Raw genomic sequence first — 26,504 nt, forward strand, 5'->3', positions numbered from 1 at the left:
CCTGGTGGAGCAAAATGTGCTCACTTCATTTGATTTACTGAAGTGAAAATTACCTCATGGAGAAACCTGACCTTTGCAGATATGCATAAACGTCAGAAAAAGGGAAAAAAAAGCTGCTGAGTTATATTTCCCCCACCAACGATTTCTGCTCAGAGCAGAAAGACGAATACATGACCGAGGATTCAAGTTCAATGAATCATTAGAATATAAATACATACTGTTAAAAGAATATGACAATCACAACTGAACACAAAACAAAAAACATTTTATTCTTCAAAATATACAAATCTGAAAGTATCATTACAAACAGCAGCAAAATATAAAACTAGAGTTTTAATAAAACCACATCAGCTGCAATGTTTATCGATACCACATATATAAAACATTGGAAGAAAAGAAAAACATTTGTTTTTCACAAAAAAATGTTTTTAATTATTTTCAGCGCAACGCTGGCAGCTTTATAAAGGACAGATGCCTGGGTTCAAGTTTATTGTCCAATCAGAATCCAATAAAATTACTCTTTTTATCAGAAAAAACCCTAAAACTGGTATCGAACACTGCAACGCACTAAAATTACAACGAACCTGTTAGAACCTGTTATTTATCATAATAAAAAAAACACAAACACAAATGCACACACAAATCAAATCCTTCTAAAGTGTAAACTCTACAAAAGACTTAAATAATTGGTCCATAAATATTTATCTGAGATGAAACAATAAGAATATTGTGTGTTGTATTTTGCCAGGAAAAGTAAAGAATGTGTTTGATGTGAGACAGAGTTTGATAGAAAGATTGAGGTGTGTGTGTGTGTGTGTGTATTGACAGATAGAGAAATGAAAGAAAAAAAAAACATGAAAGTGTGTGCAGTATTAAATGTGTAGGAAAAATAAAAGTTCCAGCAGTTCATAATCAGCAACATCAATCAATGCAACATGACGATCACCAAACCCAGTTTAGGCTCCGTATACCTGAAATAAAGAAGATTAAAAGCGATTAAAATTCTATTACAGATTTTGATCTAAAAGCCACATATTATTTATATTGTGTGTGTGTGTGTGTGTGTGTGTGTGTGTGTGTGTGTGTGTGTGTGTAGGTACTTGTAATGTTGGTTCCTGAGGTAGTCGAGAACGGCAGGCCTGATGCGAGCCACACCTCCTTGGCTGTGGTTGCCTCTACCTGTGATGACTGACAGCTGAGGACGACACAAGCCCTGCTGCCATTCTAACAGGAAACAGGAAGTCTATTACGCAAGTGCAAAGTGCTCAAATCGACACACATGCGCCTCACATACCAGCAAAATCGATCTTACGCACAACAAAAAAAAAAAAAAGAAAAGAAATACAGTATATACTGTATATATATAGACTTTCCAACTTCTTGTTGTTCAGGGCAAACCTTCTTGTGTGACAGGTTAGAATAAGATGTTGAATGTTGAATAAGGTGTTTCACTCACCTGAGGTTTTATCAGCAAGTACCTGCTGCAAGTGATGTAGGGCCTCATTGACATGCAGCCCATGCAGATCCAGAACGTTCTGAGGCAGAAGTGTAGAGTTAACACGCTCGAATATTTGCATTGCCGCTCGATGATTCGCTTCTTTCATCTTCTGCCCGTGTAGGTGACCCTATAGATGCGTGCACACACACACACACACACACACACACACACACACTTTTTAATTTCCACTCATTTTTTACCATCTGGTGGGCTTTTTTTTGGCTTTTTTTTTTCATTTAGGTCATATATAATAAGGGCAAAAGTTTGCGGATGCCTGGTCAAAAGAGTCGTACATGCTTTTTGAACATCCCATTCCACATCGTCTCCATTTGCTGTTATAATGACCTCCACTTCTCTGTGAAGATGTTGCACTAGATTTTGGAGTGTGTTTGTAGAGATTTGTGGGTGTTAGTAAAGTCAAGTACTGGTGTAGGTGAGGATTCATTCTGAAGGTGTTAAAAAGAGAGTTCTATAGCAGGACACTCACGATCTTACACTCCAGCCCGAGATACGAGGTGGTATTAAAAATCTTCCAGATTAGTTTTGCAACACACCATCAGATGGCAGCACAAGGCTCCACGCAGCGTCATAGGGAGCACCAAAATTTATAAGTCAGTGTGCCAAAAGACATGGTGCTGTGTACATCCGGGGTTGTGTGCAACTGACGCTATTCTGAGCACGATTTGGGTCTCTTAGTTCAAGTGAAGGGAACATTTGATGCTACCAACTTTGTGGAAACTTTTAGGGAAGAACCCAAAATGGCTAGAACAGTCAGGTGTCCCAATACTTTTGTCTTTATAGTAAATGTGTATCAGTAGACCAATGTATGTATTAGTGATAATGTAATAAACAGTTGTTGTTATTAAATTAAATAATGCATTTTTCATTAAGAGTAGCCTAAATTTACTGGGTAAAATAAATCTACAATAAAAAAAAAAAGATATTTGATAGTATTAGTTTAACCAGTGTACTAACTACAGCATTATAAGCACAGCATTGCAGTGGCATAACAAACGTCATATAGCTGCTTTAGTGGAGTGTGTAAGACCTGTTGAGCGTAAAAGCTGGCCACGTCCTTGCATCCTTGTCTGTAGGCTTTGGCAGCTTTATCTAAACACTCCTGCTGCCGGTGTCTCTGAAGCGTCGCTTCGGTGCGAAAGTCCACGTACTCTGGGTCTTCTATGTCCTGGAACTGTGCCGAGTCGATCTCGTTTTTCTGTTTCTGGCAACCGACATGAAACATAAAATATGCAGTGATTCATTTCGGACTGTATTTTGAAACATGAGATAATAATAACAATTATATAAAGAGATATAAAAGATGGAACAAGTGCATTAATTTAATAAGAATTATTAACATTTACAAAACAGCTAACAATAATAGCTCATTATCTACTATTATATACAGAGCATCCAGAAAGTATTCACAGTGCTTCACCTTTTCTACATTTTTTATGTTACAGCCTCATTCCAAAATTGATTATTTTCCTTGAAATTTTACAAACAATACCCCATAATGTCAACGTGAAAGAAGTTTGTTTGAAATCTTTGCAAATTGATAAAAAAAAAAAAAAAGAATAAAAAAATATCACGTTCATAAGTATTCACAGACTTTCCCATGACACTTAAAAATCCTTGAGATGTTTCTACAACTTGATTGGAGTCCACCTGTGGGAAATTCAGTTGATTGGACATGATTTGGAAAGGTACACACCTGTCCATATGAGGTCCCACAGTTGCATGTCAGAGCACAAACTAAGCAATGAAGTCCAAGGGAACTGTCTGTAGACCTCAGAGACAGAATTGTATCGAGACACAGATCTAAGGAAGGGACCCCACTAAGCACAGTGGCCTCCATCATCCGTAAATAAAAGCAGTTTGAAACCACCAGGACTCGTATTAGAGCAATCGGGTGAGGGAGGTGACCAAGAACCCGATGGTCACTCTGAAAGAGCTCCAGTGTTCCTCTGTGGAGAGAGGAGAAACTTACAGAACAACAACCATCTCTGCAGCACTCCACCAACAGGCCTGCATGGCACTCCTCAGTAAAAGGCATCACCGCCCACCTGGACTTTGCCAAAAGGCACCTGAAGGACTCTCAGACCATGAGAAACAAAGATTGAACTCTTTGGCCTGAATGCTAAGCGTCATGTCTGGAGGAAACTAGGCACCGCTCAACACCTGGCCAATACCATCTCTACAGTGAAGCCTGGTGGTGGCAGCATCATGCTGTGGGGATGTTTTTTAGTGGCAGGACCTGGGAGAATAGTCAGGGTCGAGGGAAACATGAAGCATGCAGCAATGCACAGAGACGTCCTTGATGAAAACCTGCTCCAGAGCGCTCTGGACATCAGACTGGGGTGACAGTTCATCTTCCAACCGGAGAACGACCCTCAGCACACAGCTGAGATAATTATAACTCTGTGAATGTCTTTAAGTGGCACAGCGAGAGCCCAGACTTGAACCCGAATGAACATCTCTGGAGAGATTTGAAAATGTCTGTGCACTGACGGTCCCCATCCAACCTGATGGAGCATGAGGCGTTTTGCAAAGAAGAATAGAATAAACTGCCCAAAAAGCAGGTGTTCCACGCTTGTAGCATCAAACTTAAAAAGACTTAAGGCTGTAATTGCTAAAGTTGCTTCAACAAAGTATTGAGCAAAGGCTTTTTTTTTTTTTTATCTTTTTAATACATTTGCAAATATTACAAACTTCTTTCACGTTGTTATTATGGGGTTTTGTTTTTAGAATTTTGAAAAAACATTATGATTTTAATTAATTTTGGAATAAGGCTAACACACAATATAAAAATGGAAAAAGTGAAATGCTGTGAATACATTCCGGATGCACTGTACAAAAATAGCCACTGTATACACCCTTTACACGTTAAACAGAGGACACTGAACTGAAAAAGCCTTTTAAGTGTAAAAGGCCAAACAACTGCATTTGTCCTTACCCTCTCTTTGCTCGGTGCTCTACACTTTTCCTTAGTTTCGGAGACAGATTCAGACGCTACTACAGTTCTCACAGGTTCGTTGTCCAGCAGAGTGTGCAGAAACTGCTCAGTTTGCTCCAGAGAGTAGCTGTTTTGAAATATGGTACATGCATAGAAAATGTTTAGAAATTTGTAGAATACTTGACTCTGATTGGCTGGAATGTGAGCATTCAAACCAGTGCAAGCACAGTTTAATCATTGTTTTACATTAATGTGTTGCGTTATAAACAACTCCGAGGTGGTATCAAAACATTTCAAGACCGGCTCTGCTTACAAGTACTTTATTTATCTACATTCACACACCATCACCTATAAAATAGTCCCCTTGCACAGCAATACAGCACTCCTTTTGCGATTCGTATCAAATCTGTGCAATGAGGTCAAAATGGCAACCTGTGAGCTGGATCTGCGGGAGCAAAATCTGGAGTAGGGTTGGGTACGGAAGTGAAAACATTTGGTTTGTTCTCCGACGATCATTATGCAGAGTTGCCGAATGGTTTCGACATTTTCGTTGAAGGTCTTCCTGATCTCTCGTTGTCTTCCAGTGATGTTCTTTCGCTCTGGAAGCGTGTGTGCCACGCAGAACACCTCGAGCGAACTCGTCGCAGCATCGCTGTAACCTATTTCACTTAACATCTATGTTTCATGCCGAATTTCACGTTTGCTCCTTATTCTAACTTACTGTCTATTATGAAATCACAGATGTGGTAACACACAAGGTCAGAACAGCACCAGTTAACACCATTAGTCTCGAAACCTTTTGATACAACCTCATATAACCATAGTAACATGCAGCCACAGTTACATACAGACTGAGAAAGCTATTATAATCTATTCCTATTTACAATATTTAGTTAAATGGATGATTTTTGCATGTCATTTAACTCGCGGAGAAAAGAGTGATTTTTAAACGTGCATAAGTCGCTGTTAAAATAAAAAAATACAGATGTTCCCCAACTTACGATAGAGATGCTGTATGATGACCCCACGTAACGTGAAAATATGGTAAGTGGAGACATGGCCTAGCCTACCCAGGAGTCTTAAAGAATGATCAGTATGGGGTAGTATACTGTATTGTTAATAATTAAACAAATTACAGTACAAGAGCAAAACAGAGCAATTAATAGTACGGTACTGTATAAAGTATATACAGTATATACGTATGTGTATGTGGCAGCAAACGAATGGACAAGGGGCAGTTCACTAGTGGAGGGCGGAGTTTACGCTGTGGAACGCTTGTTGCCGTTAAAAAACGTTTACAATTTTGAAGTGTCTTCATCGTAAGATCGAAAAAGTCAAACCATCGTAACTCTGGGACCATCTGTATAAGGATAAATGATACGAGAAGACAACATCAAATATTTTATCAGTCAAAGCGGCTTTGCGTTCAGCTGTTATTCAGCCTTTCACATCATGCATTCCAACAGTGTAATGGTGTAACGCACGCCTATCCACGAATTATCCATTACTCATTCATCCCATTTTCGTGAATCGATAATAAGAAAAAAAAAAGAATAAGGTGCGTGGTACTGAAATAATGTCTCGAATAATAATAATCATACTTGTAGTCTCTGAAGATGTCTCTGAGGAAGTGTCTGTCAATGGTGGGGAAGAGAGCAAAGAGCTGTTTCTCCTTTACTATGGCTGCTCCATCTTTCTTGTCCTGATCCCAACGGCTTAACCTAGACTGCACACGGAAACAAAAACAACCAAAACAATCCAGTGTTTATGTAAAAAGCTGTCTACTACACTGGCTCACATACAGGGAGTGCAGAATTATTAGGCAAGTTGTATTTTTGAGGATTAATTTTATTTGAGGATTTAATTTGAACAACAACCATGTTCTCAATGAACACAAAAAACTCATTAATATCAAAGCTGAATATTTTTGGAAGTAGTTTTTAGTTTTAGCTATTTTAGGGGGATATCTGTGTGTGCAGGTGACTATTACTGTGCATAATTATTAGGCAACTTAACAAAAAACAAATTCATACCCATTTCAATTATTTATTTTACCAGTGAAACCAATATAACATCTCAACATTCACAAATATACATTTCTGACATTCAAAACCAAACAAAAACAAATCAGTGACCAATATAGCCACCTTTCTTTGCAAGGACACTCAAAAGCCTGCCATCCATGGATTCTGTCAGTGTTTTGATCTGTTCACCATCAACATTGCGTGCAGCAGCAACCACAGCCTCCCAGACACTGTTCAGAGAGGTGTACTGTTTTCCTCCTTGTAAATCGCACATTTGATGATGGACCACAGGTTCTCAATGGGGTTCAGATCAGGTGAACAAGGAGGCCATATCATTAGATTTTCTTCTTTTATACCCTTTCTTGCCAGCCACGCTGTGGAGTACTTGGACGTGTGTGATGGAGCATTGTCCTGCATGAAAATCATGTTTTTCTTGAAGGATGCAGACTTCTTCCTGTACCACTGCTTGAAGAAGGTGTCTTCCAGAAACTGGCAGTAGGACTGGGAGTTCAGCTTGACTCCATCCTCAACCCGAAAAGGCCCCACAAGCTCATCTTTGATGATACCAGCCCAAACCAGTACTCCACCTCCACCTTGCTGGCGCCTGAGTCGGACTGGAGCTCTCTGCCCTTTACCAATCCAGCCACGGGCCCATCCATCTGGCCCATCAAGACTCACTCTCATTTCATCAGTCCATAAAACCTTAGAAAATCAGTCTTGAGATATTTCTTGGCCCAGTCTTGACGCTTTCAGCTTGTGTGTCTTGTTCAGTGGTGGTCGACTTTCTGCCTTTCTTACCTTGGCCATGTCTCTGAGTATTGCACACCTTGTGCTTTTGGGCACTCAGTGATGTTGCAGCTCTGAAATATGGCCAAACTGGTGGCAAGTGGCATCTTGGCAGCTGCACGCTTGACTTTTCTCAGTTCACGGGCAGTTATTTTGCGCCTTGGTTTTTCCACACGCTTCTTGCGACCCTGTTGACTATTTTGAATGAAACGCTTGATTGTTCGATGATCACGCTCAGAAGCTTGGCTATTTTAAGACTGCTGCATCCTCTGCAATATATCTCACTATTTTTGACTTTTCTGAGCCTGTCAAGTCCTTCTTTTGACCCATTTTGCCAAAGGAAAGGAAGTTGCCTAATAATTATGCACACCTGATATAGGGTGTTGATGTCATTAGACCACACCCCTTCTCATTACAGAGATGCACATCACCTAATATGCTTAATTGGTAGTAGGCTTTCCAGCCTATACAGCTTGGAGTAAGACAACATGCATAACGAGGATGATGTGGTCAAAATACTCATTTGCCTAATAATTCTGCACTCCCTGTAGATCAGAAGACACTGTGGGAATGTTCTACCTTTTCTAAACTGTCCTGCAACACCTGCTCTTCAAGCATGATGTCCCGGAGAGAAACTGGATGGCGAGAAATGTTCCAGTGGTCCATGAAAGGAAAGTCTTCTTGGTCACCTGATTGGTTGCTAAGAGATGAATAGTCACCTGTGCCAATCAGGAGATGAGCAGCCGAGTCCCTTAACCCAGAAACGCCTGGCTGGGACTCACCATAGTGTACAGAGCCTGGATGAGTAAAGAATGAAATGGGCACAGTGAAAAAACTGGGTGGGCGAGACATAATTCTTAAGTCTGTGCAGAAATATCTAGACTTACTCTCTTGGAGTAGATGATATGAGAGAGTTTCTTGTCTGTGTTTCTCCTATTACAAATCAACAGAACACATTCCTGAGATTATTTTTTGACTCTATCATTTATAAAAAAAACATTTCTCTTATTGTGCCACCACAATACGTATAATTTACCTGAATTGTTTCTTTCCATTTCTGATGCAAGAGTTTGGCTAGGTTTAAGTCCATTAGCACCGAGCAGTTTTCTGGGAAAAACTCATCTAGAGACATTTACAGCACATATACAAATGTTAGAACATTGTGTTTTTAGTAGAGGTGCAACGTTACACTTATTCATACCAAACTTTTTCGGTACAGGGCTATTAATTATGAATGAATGAAAGATGGAAGGAATGAAGACATTTGTTAAAGTATGCTGAAATAAGTAGAACAGTTAGTTAGTCTGTATTACCCAAATGAGGTTGAACAAATCAATCAATTTAATTTCTGTTATTTTAATCGATTACTCAATTTGATCAATATAATAAGTGTACTGCATTAATTTGATTTATTCTATTTAATTTTTATATATTTTATTTATATAAATATTATTTTATACATTATTCACCCAAACAGGCATTTTATTTAAAACTGTTTTAAAAATGCAAATGTTATTAATAATAAACTTTCTTTCGGCTTCTCCCGTTAGGGGTCGCAACAGCAGATCCTCTGCATGTTTGATTTGGCACGTTTTTACGCTCGATGCCCTTACTAACGCAACCCTACCCATTTATCCAGGCTTGGGACCGGCACTGAAAGTGGCTGGGGTTGGTTCCCTGACCGGGGATCGAACCTGGTCTGCAGCGGTGAGAGCGCAGCATCCTAACCACTAGAAATGTTATTAATAATAAACTGCGTTAATATAAAACGACAAGCAATTTTATGTTTAAACTGAAGTGAAATTAAACCGAACAATTACTTCAAAACCTGAGGTACGTACGGTGAAGTTTGTGTATCGTTACACCCCTAGTTCTTACTGAACTTTCTATACTGTTTTCTTGTGACATTTTCCATATTATTTTACACGAGGCTCAAACTGTACAATATAAGATATTGATCATTCTGATCTGAAACGTGATGGTGTGAGTTGATTACCTGGAGAGACGCCTACAGGTCCAAACAGCTCAGTGAGCTGTAGGGCGAGTTCTGTGGATAGTTTCAGCTCCAGTGTCTGAATGTTCATCGACCTCTTTTTCCTCTGACTTTTTTCTTTTTCTCTTTCCTTTCTTTCGTGCTCCATCTCGGCAATTTTTTGTGAAAGCATTATGGCATTTATTTGTTCTTTTATCTCAGTGTCTTCTTCTTCGAGCTCATCCCCAAGTCCTTCAGTGAGATACATATCAAGAACCTCAATTTGGGAGACTTCACTTTCCAACTCTGGCTTTAAAGGATCATTTAAAGCTTTATTTTGCCCAGATGGTTCACTGGGAGGTGTTACACTGGAAGCCCCAGGCATACACTGAAGTGTTTTACTGGATCTTTTATCTGGTGGTTCGGGTTGATGCTCTAAAGGTGTCATGAGCTGGTCATTACTGTCCTCAGGTTCCACTTTAACATTGAGCTGATTCAAGCTGGTGGTATTTGGTGTTGTAATACCAGGGTTTACACAGCCAGTCTCTTCCATTGCTGTTTCACTTGTGTAGTTTACTTGTGGCTCAAGCAACTTCTCTGCCACCTGACAATCAGAAGAATCTTCTTTATCACTCCGAACTAAATCACATCCTTCTGCATCTTTACGATCAAAAACATCTTCATCACCTCTATAAAGGTGCTCCCCAGAATCAAGAAGCACATTGGTGGTCCACTCCATATCCTGGTTACACTTTTCATACAAGTCCTCTAAAGTCTCCTTGGCAACATGTTTAAAATGGCGGCTAAGTATTTCCAGACTGTGCAGTTTTACGGGTAATTCTCTCAGGTCATTCTCCTCTACCTGTGAACCTTTCTCATGACATACACGGTATGGGATCACCTGCTGCTCAGAAAATTTACTTACTTCGGGAACAAAATGCGAGGCGTTTCCCTTCAAAATAACTATTCCTCTGGTAGAATTGCTTGACTCTGGATCAGAACATTTCTGCTGGTCGATTCGCCAAAGTAGGGCAAAGTCCTGAGGTTCTGTTTGGGCAAAAGCACTGGGGCATGTGAAAAGAATTTCCGGTGAAGGATTCAGCTCTGACGGCTGCAGTGAGGTAACTGGAGACCCAGCATTAGGACAAGATAAAGGGCTTTGATGCGTGAATGTAAGTGCCAGTTTACAGTATTTTCCTGACCTCCGACTGGGAACTTTCCTCCTCTCCTGGCTAGATTCAGAACTATACTCCACTTCACCTCCTGAGCTTAGAGCGCTACAGTTTGGTTTATCTTTCTGTTCTGAACCCGGGTCCAAACCCCTTACACTATTTGCTGGAGTATGTACATCTGTACATGCCTCATTTTTGCCAATTGGAGACTCATGTAGTTTTGTGATGGGGCTTGGAGTATGAGAGCTGCATTGTTCTGGATCACTGGATCTTTCAGACTTCCAGTCAAGGACACAATCTGGGAGTACTGGCTGGGCCTCAGTCGCCAAGTTTGGTTGGACGTCCTGAGTTGTTTCTTGGGTAATGTGGTTATTGTCTCCTTGGAGAAGCTCCAGAAGCTTCTGGAACTCGTGATGATTTGGGGTGTGAGATTTAGATGTGTCTTCTTTAAAGTATGGCAGTTCCTGATTTGGGTTTTGTACTGTCTGAGAAGCTGACTTCCGACTCCGTTGTGCGCGCTGTTCAAGGGTTTCGGAGGGCCAATCCCCCACGAACTCGAGCTCTTCTTTATTTAAACTAACAGCATCCCCATTGTTCCCATCCACAGAATTATCCTGGCTTGTTTTCCTTACAGAATCACTAAAGTCACAGTTCAGAGTGCTCGCATCTCTAAATGCAGTCCTGCTTTGCTCCCGCGTTCTCTTTACCCGCTGGCCAATAGACTCGCCAAACATCACAGGCTGTTCCGAGGTCTTCGCTTCCAACAAGCCAACATCATTACTAACGTTACATTCATTCAGCCCAGAAACTGCCATAAAGGCATCCAGTTCCCGGTCTAAGTCTGCTCCATCTAGGAGCTCAGCCTCTGGTGTTTCAGGAAGTTCTTCAACATTTTCCTTGGAGGACATGTATTCTTTAGAACCATGAGATCCAAAATTGCTTTCTGTACCCATGCTTGCTGAAGCAGAACTACACTCGACAGATGAAACATCAGGCAGAGAAGAGGAGAGATAGCTACCAGGTTTACGAAACCCAGAGTCACCCACTAGGTCAGGGCAGTTTGTGAAAGGCTGCCTGCAAAACAAATTTTGCAAATAACTAAAACAAAACAAAACAAAAAAAGCCACATACGCAATCAAAAACACATGTTCATGGTCTGGTCACAATGTTCAAGGTCTGGTCCCTTTAAGGAAATTCAAAATATTGTGTCTCACTTGTCGCTACAAGTATAATACCAATATCAACATTTTGAATCAGGTCAAATGAGCAAACATTAAATATTTATTGATGGTTGTCATTTCTATGATGTTCTTAATCACTTAATACTAAACATGTTACTAATTTCTAGTACTAGTACTCATTACAGTATCGTGGATTACCAAAAAAGACTATTTTTTGTCAGACAAGTGGCACAGATGCATGTTAAAATCAGATTCAGAACATGTTCATACTTCACCTGATGTCGGCCATAAACAATTCCTATCACAATTCTTTCATAAGATGTTGGTTTATTATAGTGTGTGTATGTATGTGTATATATATATATATATATATATATATATATATATATATATATATAGTACAGACCAAAAGTTTGGACACACATTCTCATTCAAAGAGTTTTCTTTATTTTCATGACTATGTCACACTGAAGGCATCAAAACTATGAATTAACACATGTGGAATTATATACATAACAAAAAGTGTGTCACTTTTATATATATATATATATATATATATATATATATATATATATATATATATATATATAATATATATATATATTTATTTATATAAGCATATATAATTATTTTATATAGATATTCAAGTATTTCACTACATATGTAATTTCGTATGTATTTTAATAGTACAAAAACTCACTCTGTTGGGTTTGGCTGACACACATCCACACCATAGACCGCAGTGGGTTTGGGCTGTGAACACATTATAGTCTGGACAGTTACATAACAATCCTGGTTTTCCAGCATGCGCCGAATCTTTTCCTTTGTTACTCCATGTTTAGTACGTCTATAAAAAGAACAATTGAACAGGTATCATTGAAAGTTTCGACATTTTGTTTCATGAATTCGATTTACCACTAAGTTAAAATGCTCTTTTGACATTTACGAATAAATTAGGTTTGCAATTGGAACGCCAATACTGCGTTCAATTTTACAGTTTTTCTCGGTAGCTTCGAGGTGTTTCTCAAATTGGAAATGAATTTCTGAAAACTATAAGTTCAAAATCCACACTATTCAATTTCTTGTTGTTTGGAACAAATTGTGCATGTTTTGGTACATTCACTTAAATTGACTGTGTGCAATTGTCTGCTGTTTCCTACATTATCAACCGTATAGGTCATGTTGTTCAAAATCTATTATATTGGTTCTCACCTGAATAGTCTTAACCCCAAAACATAAGGCAAAATGGTTAAACCAGATGTCATCAAGCTTGAATTTCTATTGGATTTTATTTTTTTTTGTAAATGTATCTTGAAATGATGAATTGTGCAGATGGATCTTTAATGTCACTAATAAAGGCGAGTGTACGCCATCAAGATCAACCAATAATTAACTACTGTAGTTCTCTAAAATCTCGTGAACCAACAATCTCTGAAAATGGATGAACCAGTAAATGAATGAATTCAATATCCCACACACAGTAATTTGTACATTTGTGCTGATAAAATTCATATCTGCAATACAGAAGAAATTCAGCCTTGTGCTGAATTGTAATCAGTGATCCAAACCGTAGTTTATATCAGGAAATACTGAAACTGTGCACAATCATACTGACAACATGACTAAACATTTTGAAGAAATTGTTTGTGAACAATCACAAAAGGACTTGTTATTCTGATGGCAGTGAGATGTTCATTGACACAAATAATTAATTTTGAGAGATGAACTAAGGATTTTGAGAAAAGTACTGGCTTTTGAAAGGAATCCAATGTGTTGTGCTTTGTACAAATAGTTCCGAGAAAGGCACCTACTGGTTTGCAAATATTATGAACGATTCGAGAAATGCTCCAAAGCAACTAAGAAAACTGTAAAATAAATGTATAATGTTTAAAAGTATAAATGTACTTCTAAAGAAGACGGCACTTTGTTCGCTAGATAGGTAGGAATGAGTTTAGCTACCTGAGGGAGCACTCTGAACTCAACAGTTCTAAATGTCTTGTGGTGTATGGGAAATATAAAGTATCAAATAAAAATTTTACAAAGTTATAACACGACCTAAATTGAAAATAGAGCTTACTTCATGTTTTTCCTAGAGACTGCTATGTGTGAAAATCACAGGAGATCAGCAGTTTCTAAAATACTCAAACCTCCCCATCTGGTACAAACAACCACGTTACAATCAGACTTTTCTTCATTCTGATGTTTGACATGAACATTAACTGAGACTCTTTATTACACTGCACTCTTGTCACAAGATTGCTTGATCAGCATAAACAGACAGTGAGTGTACTGTATACAAACTGTCTCAGCTAAAACTTTCTTGTATAAATGTCCCTGTTTCTCTAGTTTTGTCCAGTGTAGTGCTCTGTTTTGTGTTTTAGATTTTTTTTTGTGTGTTTGCATGTGCTATACTTCTCCAGTTCTCGAGGTTTGCTTTTCCACCAAGTGTTGGGCTCACGAAACAGCACTTTGTATTTGTGCTTTTGTGCCTAGAGGAGAAGGAAGGAAAAAAAAAAAAAAGGGTCAAACATACATCCCCAGCTCGGTGTTTGTCTGAGAAATGCTGTGACTTTATGCTTTTTGAATGATCATTTTGTAATTGAATAATTTACAGCATAAATGGAAGGAAAACTGAAAAGAAAACCTGTCTATTTATTGAACACACTTACCGTAATTTCCGAACTATTAAACGCACCCAATTATAAGCTGCACGCACTGAATTTTACAAAGATTTTTATTTTGAACATAAATAAGAGGCACCTGTCTATAAGCCGCAGGTTCCTACACTGAAACTAATGAACTTTACACAGGCTTTAATGAAAGACAGTGTCTGTTACATGGCTTGTATCTAAACAGTAGCCTACCAAGAAAGTCATTGTTCACTGTCTTCCTCTTTCCTTTCACAACTATTTCTCTCGGGAGTTTATCTTTTGGCATCGTCGTGGGTTTAAAAATCACCATCAGTGAATCTTTTCTCCCGATGCCGTGCAGCTCAGAACACAGGTGAAGTGTGTTTTTTCATGCCCGGTTGTTTTCAGCGTGACGAATGATTCGCATTTCCTGTAGACAGTCCGAGTGAGCGGCAGGTCAAACGTCAGAGGAACCTCATCCATATTTATAATGTGGTGCGTCCCGATTCAGTGGGAGCGCATCTGATTTAATATAAAGAGTTTCATTGGTTCACCTGAAACCGTTCGGCAATTTCATTGGTCTAATGTTATGGGGCTCAGTTTATTGGCTTGAAGTTTGTGAAACCGGGAAAAACCCAGGAAAAATCTATAAATTAGCCGCTTCATTGTTTAAGCCACGGGGTTCAAAACGTGGGAAAAAAGTAGTGGCTTATAGTCCGGAAAATACGATATGTCTTTATTCTTATATTCTTTTTGCACTCAAAAGGCAAAGCAGAAGTAGACATAGTCATGAAGTGATAAAAAGTGAAAAGTGTTAAGAAAACGCGTTGTGTGCAAACGATTTGTGATTACATTTCCTGTTTAATGTACACTAGTGAGCAACTGGTGAGCAAATAAATAAAAAAAAAATCAATGCTTTTACTTGTACCAAACTTTATCGGTAGTGTTACAATGTTGCAAGGTTTTGCAGAAACACATGTAGGAATGACAGAGAACTAGGTGACCCTGCTGTGACTCTGTGATTTAGAAACACCACCCAGAATCAGGGAAAGTCCAGCCATTTTGAATGAGTCAATCTAGTGTCTGAATGGATCACACAGTGTCAATGACTGTACATTTATAATGTTTTATGTTTTAATTGAAAATGGAAACCTGATGCACATATTTAAGCAATGCCTTTATATATGCTGCACCACGTATATCAAATGTTTGGATCAAATGTTTTACACCACTGGTTATGTGCCAGCTGTTTTTAGATTTTTGGATCTCATAATAAATACAATTTATAGACAAAAGTATTGGGACACCTGATTTTTCCAGCCATATGTGGTTCTTTCTCAAACCACAAAGATGGAAGCACAAAATTGTACAGTATGTCTTTGGAAGCGGCAGCATTACAATCTCGCTTCACTTGAACTAGGAGACCCAACCCTGTTCCAGCATGTCGATGCCTCTGCACACGAAGCCAGCTGCATGAAGATATGAATTACATGTGTTGGAGTGAAAGATGTTAAGTGGCCTGCTACAGAATTCTGACCTCACCCCTATTAAAAACCTTAGGGATGAATGTGAACGCTGACTGCACCCCAGGCCTCCTCACCTCACCTACATCAGAACCTGACTTTATTAATGCCCCTGTATCTGAATGAGCACAAATCCCCACAATCACACTCCAAAATCTAGTGGAACATCATCCTAGAACATTTATGTAGTTCAATCAGGACATGCTATGAATTATAAAGTTCTAAAGGTTTTTTCTACATTTTTATAAACACTTTGAATGTGTAAGTTAACATACTGACAGCTTAAACAGCAAACATCGATAATACGGCAGCATTATATGAATTACATTCTTCCAGATAATGGCAGGACCTGCAGATCAAATGTATTAAACATATTTGTAAATGATCGACAGTTTAATGACTCGTGTTTATTATAATGGCTTACCAGTGCAACATAGGGCTTCATCTCCCAGCACTGCAAATTTGTGTTGTCTATAATTATAGGAGCAATTCCGTTCTCAAAAGCTTCTTTTGCTGAAAAATAAAAATGTAAGTTTGTCAGTTGTGTTTTGCACAAGTTATTTATAAACATCTGATAATGTTGAGACGTAGCTGTGACTTAAATGTGAGGTGCTAATAGTAAAAGAAAGTAGACATTATTACCTACAGTATATAGATGTAGTACACAGTACAGTGCAACCTCGATACTCGTGGGGGTTACGTTCTATGACCCCTTGCAAGTAACAAAAAAATCGCAAGGTTTTGACTCTCTCCTTTTGATTGTTCCTTTTTCAAGTGGAATTTTACATGTACTGTAAACTCAACAAAAATTGTGAATTACTTGTCATAAATGTTTTATTTACTACTTTAATGCATAATACAATAATAAAATAGTTTTTAAAAAATGTTATGTAATTTATTAGTACAAAATTTGAAATGTTACTCTGAACTTTGAGTATGAGTAATAAATGAGTACACGGTCAACTGGTATCAGGAAAAAGTGTGCGTCCCAAGTCATTCAAGGAAATGGGAGCATTTATATTAAATGCAACAAAGAAGACTGTAAACTGGAAGCTATGCAAAGCGGAGCTTGTGTGGGATGAAAGTACCACAGTGATGCAAGAGCATGTAAAAAAACACACAGTGGAGTCACGGATTAAGTCACTGAATTGCAATCAGTTAAGGAGATGCACTTCCCTAGTATATACACAGTGCATTCAGTGTGTTGCTAAAATGATCTAAAATGCTTGATTCTAAAATAATTGTTTAGCCACAAATCAAGCCATGACCCAAACCCCACAAAGCAAAATATCAGAATTGTAATAAATAATTTGGAAATGTATTCATTGACAGACTTCCAAATGTATCAAGGCCAGCTGTTTTTTGCACACAATATATGGACAAAGGTTTGTGGACACCTGACCATAATATTTGTATGTGCTTTTTGAACATTTTCTGGTATAAAAGCCTCCACTCCTTTGTGAAGATCCACTAGATTCTGGAGTGTGCTTGTGGAGATTTGTGCTCATTTAGATACAAGGGTGTTATTCAAGGTACATCAGTCAGGTACTGATGTAGGTAAAGTGTAAAGGCTTTGGTTTTACACAGGTTTGGGTCTTCTAGTTCAATTGAAGGTGAATTTTCATACAATATTCTGTACAATTGTGTTCCTTCAAACTTGTGCTAATAGTAAAGAAAAGAACAACACACGGCTTTAAAAGTCAGGTGTCCCATTACTTTTATTCATATGGTGTACTTAGGTTTGAGATTAAAAGATGAATATCAGAGAGACATTTCAGCTTGCATTCAGAACTCTTTGTTTGTTGTATCTTTAACGGATGTTTATCGGGATTTTTTTAATCAGAAAAACCTGGAACATATTGGATCAGCCAATTCAATTTCCAGAACCAATTTAATAGCATTTCACCTACTGAAAATAAGACTGAAAAATAAAATATATCTTAGAAATAAAATCTATCTTAGGGAGGCAAGAAAATAAAGAGTAAGAAAGACTATTATTACTTCTAGAGAAAACCTAATTTTAGGATTGTGTATATATCAGAGGTCCACCGGTATGGGTTTTTCTCTGCCCGATGTGGATAATTAGAAATCGGGGGGTCCGATAGCGATATTCGATGCAGATTTTTTGGATTGTGACACATATACATTACAGCACGGTCAAATTATTTTTTTACATATCCAGGCTTCCTCGGAAGCCATGATACCAGCCATGATATGGCGCCCCCTGAAGCACAGAGGGTTAAGGGCCTTGCTTAAGGGCCCAAGAGTGGCAGCTTGGCAATACAGGGGGTTGAACCACCGACCTTCCGATTATTAACCCAACCTTAACCACTGAGGTACCCCACTGTCCCTTTTAATAACTGCACTCACAGTTTTGTAAATATTTCATTATCATTTTGCACCATTCTTCTGGATCAAAGCACTTTGACTTTTTCTTTACAGCAAATGCTTGAAAATGTTTAATTTAAGTTGTTACCTCTTCGATGGTTCCAAGCATGAGCCTCTCCAAGTAAGTGTGGCTCATAATGGTACGATCCGCTTTGGGTGAAGTACTCATCAGTACTTAAGACTACTCCACCTGGGTTTTGTTCCAACATTGACCTGCAGGGGACAAGACAAGACCAAAGCATTATCCTCTCTCTGGTTTTCTTATGGAGATTATTATTGTGCTCCCAAAGTCACACTTTTCATCTAATCCTATTCTTGTAAAAAAAAAACATCTGGTGTCCAAAATCCAGTTTGGTTGAACTCCAGGCCGGTCTTTATCAATTATTCAAGATTCAAGATTGTCATCTGCACAGGAAACAGTTTGTTACACCATAAAATGACATTTTTACTCTGTGAGTCATTGAGCATTTAAAAGTTTGGCATGGAGGAGTTGGTGTGGAATCTATGATGATCTCAGATGTTGAGCTGATTTATGAGTTGCTCAGAAGCTCCAGGTTCCACAACTCCATCTGACTGTATAAGCCTGTAGAAAAGACATTACTCACAATCACACACTCTGGTGCTCATGATAACTCTCACTCTCTGGTGTTTATAATGTTCTAATGTTTTAATAAAGGTTTCTTCCTCATACTATCTAAAGGGAGTTTTTTCCTGCACAGTCACTCCAGGCTTCCTCATCAGAGATAAATACATATATATTTAAAAATAAGTGAGTTTTGTTTTTCTATAATTCTGACATGCTTTGGGACAAAGTCCATTGTGGAAAAACTCTATAGAAATATAATTAAACTGAATCCCTGAATCTTCCAGGTAGCTTATGAAGAATAAGGACCCATGCAAAACAGACAAAAACACAACACATAAATTACAAAAGTACAAAATTATAATAAAGTATCTGCATGTATAAAGTTTGCATTGTGTAATGGAATGTGAAGGACATGTGCAAGTTCCTGCAGAAGTGCTATTAATTATATCAGTGCCAAAACTACAGTCTCATTCTAGCAGGCAGAAAGAAACAAATTAACATAAGTATCCAGACCCTTTGCAACAACACTTAAAAATGAGCTCAGGTGCCTCCCATTACTCAATCATTCCTGAGATGTTTCTACACCTTGACTGGAACCCATTTATAGAAAAGTTTATTGATTGGACATGATTTGGAACCTCTCTATTGAAGGTCCTCACGATGCATATCAGAGCAAAAACCAAGCCATTAGGGTCGAGGAACTGCTTGCAGAGCTCAGAGACAGGATTGTTGCAAGGCACAGATCTGGGGATGGCTACAAAACATTTCTGCTGCACTGAAGATTATCAAGAGGAGAGTGTCCTCCATAATTCTCAAATGGAAGAAGTGTGGCACAAGACTCTGAAACAGAATTCTAGAAATGTCTGTATACTCAAATATTACATGTACATAAATAATCCGACACTTTACTCAGTATTTATGTCTATTCAATAAACTTTCTCCACAGATTGAGTCAAGGTGTAGAAACATCTCAGCTCATATCTGAAAAGAAATTGGAGGCACCTGAGCTCAAGTGTTGTTGCAAAAAGTCTGAATACTTATATACAGTACAGACCAAAAGTTTGGACACACCTTCTCATTCAAAGAGTTTTCTTTATTTTCATGACTATGAAAATTGTAGATTCACACTGAAGGCATCAAAACTATGAATTAACACATGTGGAATTATATACATAACAAAAAAGTGTGAAAAAAACTGAAAATATGTCATATTGTAGGTTCTTCAAAGTAGCCACCTTTTGCTTAGATTACTGCTTTGCACACTCTTGGCATTCTCTTGATGCCTACTTTGAAGAACCTACAATATGACATATTTTCAGTTCACTTTTTTGTTATGTATATAATTCCACATGTGTTAATTCATAGTTGTGATGCCTTTAGTGTGACTCTACAATTTTCATAGTCATGAAAATAAAGAAAACTCTTCGAATGAGCAGGTGTGTCCAAACTTTTGGTCTGTACTGTGTGTATAATATATATAAACTTTTGGTCTGTACTGTATATATAATATATATATAAACTTTTGGACACACAAACTTTTCTGGTGTCTCTCTCTCAAAAATAAAATTGATTTCCTGGAGAAGCAGGATCTATGACCTGTTTACAACTGTTGTGTTTTTCGAGTAAACATCAGGGCAATTCGAAGGTCAGAGTTCATTTAATGTCTGTGCAATGTTTAAGAAGCCAAAAAAAAATCCTAAATGCTAAACCATAGACACACTTGTTTCATTATTATATAAATATCAGAATAATTCATTAGTCTTTTGCTACTAATTTATTTATTGCTTGTAAATAACTGTCATAAACAGACACATTACAGCAACTCATTATGCCTTAATGACAAGATAGGGGTGGTTTTTACTATTTACTATTATCTTCTGTGGTGAATATATTAATGAATTCAAAAGAATGATGGTTTTTTTCTCAGTTGAGAGATTTTTTGTATTATTATTATTATTTTAGACTATATTTACTAAAAGGTGGCATTTAAGCTCCTACATCACCAAATCATAATTCAGCTTCCCTTTTCTGGGCGAACACATACAGCGCCGTGTTTCCTGCTTGTTCAGACTCATCATGCTAAACAAATCGGCAAATCCGGTCCGTTATATAAAATTGATTATTTTTTAACAGAAAGATAAGAATTAAGAAATAAAATAACAGAATCAGAAATGATTGGAAAATGGAAAATTGAATTGGATTATAAGGATAGAGAATTTGCAGAAATTGAATTTAATTGAATTTAAATTTTAAATTTTATTTTTATCATCATTACAAAGACATGGCCATGTTTCAAAGCCAAAATTCCAGCTTCTTTTTATTTATTTATTTTCACATTTGTTTAAAATTGTTATAAACTAAAATTACAATGAAGTTCATGGGATCTTGCTATGCTCCCCAGGCAAAATTCGTGTCTCTATATGTTTTAATATCCACTCGTTTCTGCAACATAGTAAGCAGCTAAATGAAAATTAAACATTAGGGATGGTAAGATTCAGCGATTCGCATTGGTGCATTGAAATAAATGTTAAAGATTTTAAGCACATTTGTAAAAAAGGGTGCATCAGATACAATTTGGCTCGCGAAAATTTATTAATATATAATTATTAGTAGATGCGCTATACTTATTATTTAGAAAGAGACCAATAATTTGGGACCAATATCTCTCAGCACCACTGCTGCTAAGTGAATATGACGCATCACAACACAGTGATGGAGGCGTGTCCTGAGAGTCACATGGTATACAGATTAACATGGCAGAGGTAGAGCTGCATCTTCCTGGAAACAAAACAGGAACATGTGGTTTTATCTTTTTTTGCACTACAAAGGCGTGTTTGTAAAAGGTTTGTGCGTTAGAACTTAAAACTTAAAAAAAAAATAAGATTGGCTGTCTGTCTGAACCAAAGAAATAAAAGCGAACTCAGTACCATACTTGAATTGCTTAGCATCCTATTTTTTCCATTGTATCATATCGTATTTAATCATTTTGTATTGAATGAAATCGAAATCGGTTCACACTGCATCGTAATAGCGGTGAATCGTACCGCTGCTTCACACGTATCTTTTAATCGCACCAGCCTCAGGTATGGTGATGGACATCCCTTGTTAACAGTAAAGCTCATTTGAATCAATAACGTTAACTCAGATATGATACGTGCACTGCTTCGGGATGTTAGCGTGGAAGCTCTTTGAGTTGTGAGGACTTTGTAAGGTTACAAATTATTACCTTATCTTGTTTTGCCACTCGAAATCAGCACTGTTTGATTCGAAATGAAAGTGATATTCATAGAAAACTAAAATCTCTGTGGAATGCCACTGTGCCTGTCCTGTGCACTTTTCTAAGAACTAGCAGTGAATGGTTTGATGAATACAAAATGATATATAATCATATGCTCTGGCCTCTGCCTCTGTCTCTGAAATCATCAGAGTAGGTCGTGATTTAGATTTGGCCATGAATTGCCTTTTACTAATAGACAATATTTGTTTAGTCCGGGTCTGCCTTTATTGAGACATTTTGACTTAAAGTATGCACTTCAAGTGGGACATCATGTGTATAACCACAATCGTCTTTTAAATGATTTACTCTCTATTCATACTGAAGTTGAAATTGTAATGGGTAAAAATTAAAGTATGATTTTGCCATTTGTATTAACATGAATGAAATACTTTAAACAAACACATTTTCAAATATTCTAAAATTACATAAACCACAATATTTGGATGCATGGTTATGTATGATATAATGAATAAATAAATACCTAGCAAGTGTAGTTTTGCCTGATCCTGGAGCCCCTCTGAGCAGCACCAGGACCTGCCCAGTCAATTTTAATCCACTCTGAGAAGAAAGAATCCATGACTTGGGAACGGTAGCCGAGGGTTTCAGAGGTGGTCTGGATGTCATCCAGTGGGAGAGGGGAGTGGGATTTGGTGCCCAGGGGTAAGGGGCTCTTACAAGAGGTGTGATAAAAGTTGGTGTGTCCATAAAGGGTTTGAACTCTGAAGCCTGAAGATTCCACATAGTGTTCAGACTTTGAGGGTGTGTGACCGGTGCTGGTGTTTGCTTTGGAAACTGGTCAGGTGTGCGGTAGGCCTTAAATGCTGAAGGTCTTGAGGTGGGATCATGTGTTAAGTGACTGAAATCAACTGAGATGCCACTCTCCTGGGGTAAAGGTGCACCTCCCAAACTGAGCTCATTTATTGGTGAAGCTTTTCTTTGAGCAGCACCAATCTTGGAACTTTGCTCACTTAGGGACCCTAATTTGGGATTGGGTTCCACATCTAGCTGGTCTAGGTTCAGCAAAGCTTCCTCAACTAGAAGGGGACTTGATGGAGCGCCAGAGGAAAGGGGAACTGACTGAGATGTTTGGGGCAAGATGGTAGGACTAGTGAAGGATAGTGAAGGTTGACCCATTGTTAAAGATTCCAGTTCCTGATCAATAAGAGAATCCAACTCTTCAGCTGGGTGAGTTGTTTTGGGGCTGAACTGGCGAGCTTCTTCGTAATTAGACGTTTCTGAGTTGGCTGGTCTTATTGTGAATGGTTTAGAGTAAGATGGATGAGGTTCCAGCAAAGCAGCAGCCATCTCAAAACCTGAGAGTGAAAAAGAGGTTGTGGTCTTTCCCTCAGCAGCACCAGACAACTCTAAAAGAGCATCCATGGCATTGTCCACTGAGACACACAGAGAGAAATAGTACATTTAGGTGTGGATAATTAATATATTTGAAAACTTGTCTGATATCGAAAATAAATAATGTATATGGGCTCAGAGCAATGATGAATGAGGAAAATAAGAGAAATAAAAATAAGAGAGCGAGAAGGTTAGATGAAGTAGAGATGGTGACGCAGGAAGTGGATAGGATTAGTAAGGAGGAAGTGAGAGCAGCGACTAAGAGGATGAAGAGTGGAAAGTCGGTTGGACCAGATGACATACTAGTAGAAGCATGGAGATGTTTAGCAGAGATGGCAGTGGAGTTTTCAACCAGAATGTTTACCAAGATTTTGGAAGGTGAGAGGATGCCTGAGGAATGGAGAAGTGTGCTGGTACTGATCTTTAAGAATAAGGGAGATGTGCAGACCTGCAGTAACTACAGGGGAATTAAGTTGATCAGTCACACCATGAAGTTATGGGAAAGAGTAGTGGAAGCCAGGCTAAGAGAAGAGATGATCATCTGTGAGCAACAGTATGGTTTTATGCTAAGAAAGAGCACCACAGATGCATTATTTGCTTTGAGAATGTTGATGGAGAAGTATAGAGAAGGACAGAAGGAGTTGCATTGTGTGTTTGTGGATTTAGAGAAAGCGTGTGACAGGGTGCAGAGAGGAGTTGTGGTATTGTACAAGGAAGTCTGTTGTGGCAAAGAAGTGTGAGGGTGGTGCAGGACATGTATGAGGACAGTGTGACAGCAGTGAAGTGTGCAGTAAGAACGACAGACTGGTTCAAGATGAAGGTTGCACTGCATCAAGGATCGGCCCTGAGACCTTTCCTGTTTGCAGTAGTGATAGACTGGTTGACAGACGAGGTCAGACAGGAGTCTCCATAGACTATGATGTTTGCAAATAATATTGTGATTTATGGTAAGAGTGGGAAGCAGGTTGAGAAAAGCCTGAAGGGGTGAAGGTACACGCTGGAGAAAAGGGGAATGGAAGTCAGTAGGAGTAAGACAGAGTACATGTGTGTGAATGAAAGGGAGGGCAGTGGAGTGGTGCGGTTGCAGGGAGAAGAGGTGGAGAAGGTGAAAGAGTTTTCATTTTTCATTGAGATGGTTTGGACATGTACATCGGTAGAAGAATGCTGAGGATGAAGTCACTAGGAAAGAGGGAAAGAGGACAGCCAAGAAGGAACAACAACCTTGCAATTATAATAACAAAAACAAAATTGGGGAAGTCATGTGTGAAAAACTAAGTACGCCTTATGATTCAGTCGCTTGCAGAACCACGTTTGGCAGCAGCTACTTGAAGTAATGGTGTTCTCTATGACTATCAGCCTCTCACATCATTGCGGAGGAATTTTGTCTTGCTCTTCATTACAACCTTTCTTCAGTTCATTGAGGTTTTTGGGGGTCGTGGTACGGCATTTAAATCGGGTCGAGGTCTAGACATTGACTGGGCCATTGTAAGAACTCAATTTGTTTGTTATCAGCTATTTTGCTGTTAATTTGTGGTGTGCCTGAGACCATTTTCCTGTTACATGACCCAATTTCAGCCAAGCTTTAGCTGTCAGACAAACACCCTCACATAAGACTCTAGAATAATTTAGTATACAGAGGAGTTCATGGCCAAATCAATGATTGCAAGTTGCTCATGTCCGTTTGCTGCAAAACAAGCCCTAATCATCACCCTTCCACCACCATGCTTCACAATTGGTACAAAGTGTTTAGGTGTCACCAAACATAGCACCGCACATTATAACTATAATTGCATAATAAGAGTGCAACAACAACTCACCCAGAAAATCATAAAAGAACCCAGAACAACATCTAAAAGAACCGCAGGCCTCACTTGCCTCAGTTACATTCGATCTTTATGATTCAACAATAAGAACAAGACTAAGCAAAGATGGCATCCATGGTAGAGTTTCAAGGCGAAAGCAATTGCTCATCAAAAAGAACACAAACGTTTCGTCTTACAATTGCCAAAAATGATCTTGATTATTTACAAGACTTTTGGGTAAATATTCTGTAAACGACTAGGACAAAAGTTTTTGGAAGGTGTGTGTCATAATATATCTGGCATAATACAAACACAGAATTTCATAAAAGGAACATCATCATACCAAGAGTCAAACATGGTGGTGGTAGTGCAATGCTCTGGGGCTGCTTTGCAGCTTTGGGACCTGTACGACTTTAAAATCAGAATAATGAATTGATCCCACAGGGACGTTGTTGAAATTCTTCACTTGCCATAACTGATGGAACTTTGAATCCCACACTCTACCAAATCCTGAAGGAGAATGTCCAGCCATTAGTTCATGATAATTAAGGTTTTGGAGCAGGTCCAGACTTAAATCTAATTGAGATGCTGTGGCATGACCTTAAACAGGCTGTCAATGGTTGAAAAACCAAAGCTGAATTAAAACCATTCTGAAAGAAGACCGGAAGTAATTTCCCAAATGTGGCACAACCAGGTATTAGGTTTAGGGCCAATTACTTTTTCACACAGGGGCAGGCAGGTTTGGACAGTTTTTTTAAGATTAGCTTTGTGTGATATTAGAATTGATTTGATAATCTGGATCATTTAAGTGTGACCGAATATGAACAATCAGAAAGAGGCCAAATACTTTCTACACACAACTGTACATATATAGTATATGTACTAAATGTTTCTTTCACACATGAAACCAGGGGAACTTTGTTACAGTTTTACAAGTTGCCCGTATGAAGTGAGGTGAAGTGACACGAGCTCACACACTCTTCAATCCACAGTCTTCACCTACCTTTAAAATCAGCCTCGGAAAGCACGATATAAATGACATCAGGATCCAAGTGTGAAAACATGTCGTGCATGCTCTTCACGATCTCGTCCTTGCTCTGCAAACTCAGATCGGACATAGCAGGTCCCGAGAGATCGCGGCTTACTGCGGCCATCCCGGAATTATACTGAGCGCTGACATGTTCTCCACACTGGCCCGCTACTGCACTCTGTCCGTTTTTCTTTTTCTTGGGCATTCTGCCTGATCGGCCCCGAGGATCCACTGATTACAAGTTTGCTGCCACGAGAAACGTGCCAACGTTAGCATTTGGACCCAGTGACCAAAACACGAAACGTTTTTTTTTTTTTTTTTGGAGGGGA

At 38.5% G+C, this 26,504-nt stretch overlaps 1 protein-coding gene across 1 annotated transcript; it reads right to left on the bottom strand.

Annotated features, from left to right (window-relative positions):
- Positions 1–248: 248 nt before the first annotated feature.
- On the bottom strand, positions 249–26,504 carry n4bp2 (NEDD4 binding protein 2). The gene is made up of 16 exons (XM_046843031.1): positions 26,149–26,504; positions 22,475–23,384; positions 18,219–18,343; positions 16,167–16,255; positions 14,002–14,078; positions 12,290–12,436; positions 9,261–11,482; positions 8,301–8,386; positions 8,152–8,197; positions 7,844–8,061; positions 6,056–6,180; positions 4,455–4,581; positions 2,547–2,720; positions 1,457–1,625; positions 1,101–1,224; positions 249–971 (listed from the first exon to the last, which is right to left on the bottom strand). The coding sequence occupies exons 1-16, from the start codon at positions 26,378–26,380 to the stop codon at positions 926–928; spliced, it is 4,917 nt and encodes a 1,638-aa protein (XP_046698987.1). The 5' UTR covers positions 26,381–26,504; the 3' UTR covers positions 249–925.

Source organism: Silurus meridionalis, chromosome 28 (assembly GCF_014805685.1).
Source record: "Silurus meridionalis isolate SWU-2019-XX chromosome 28, ASM1480568v1, whole genome shotgun sequence".
Taxonomy (NCBI): Eukaryota; Metazoa; Chordata; class Actinopteri; order Siluriformes; family Siluridae; genus Silurus; species Silurus meridionalis.

Coding starts and splice junctions, on each gene's coding strand:
- n4bp2 (XM_046843031.1), bottom strand. CDS start 26,380: ATGCCCAAGAAAAAGAAAAACGGACAGAGTGCAGTAGCGGGCCAGTGT. Junction 18,344..22,474: donor GGCAAAACTACACTTGCTAG/GTATTTATTTAT, acceptor TGTCCCCTGCAG/GTCAATGTTGGAACAAAACC. Junction 8,198..8,300: donor AATGGAAAGAAACAATTCAG/GTAAATTATACG, acceptor GATTTGTAATAG/GAGAAACACAGACAAGAAAC.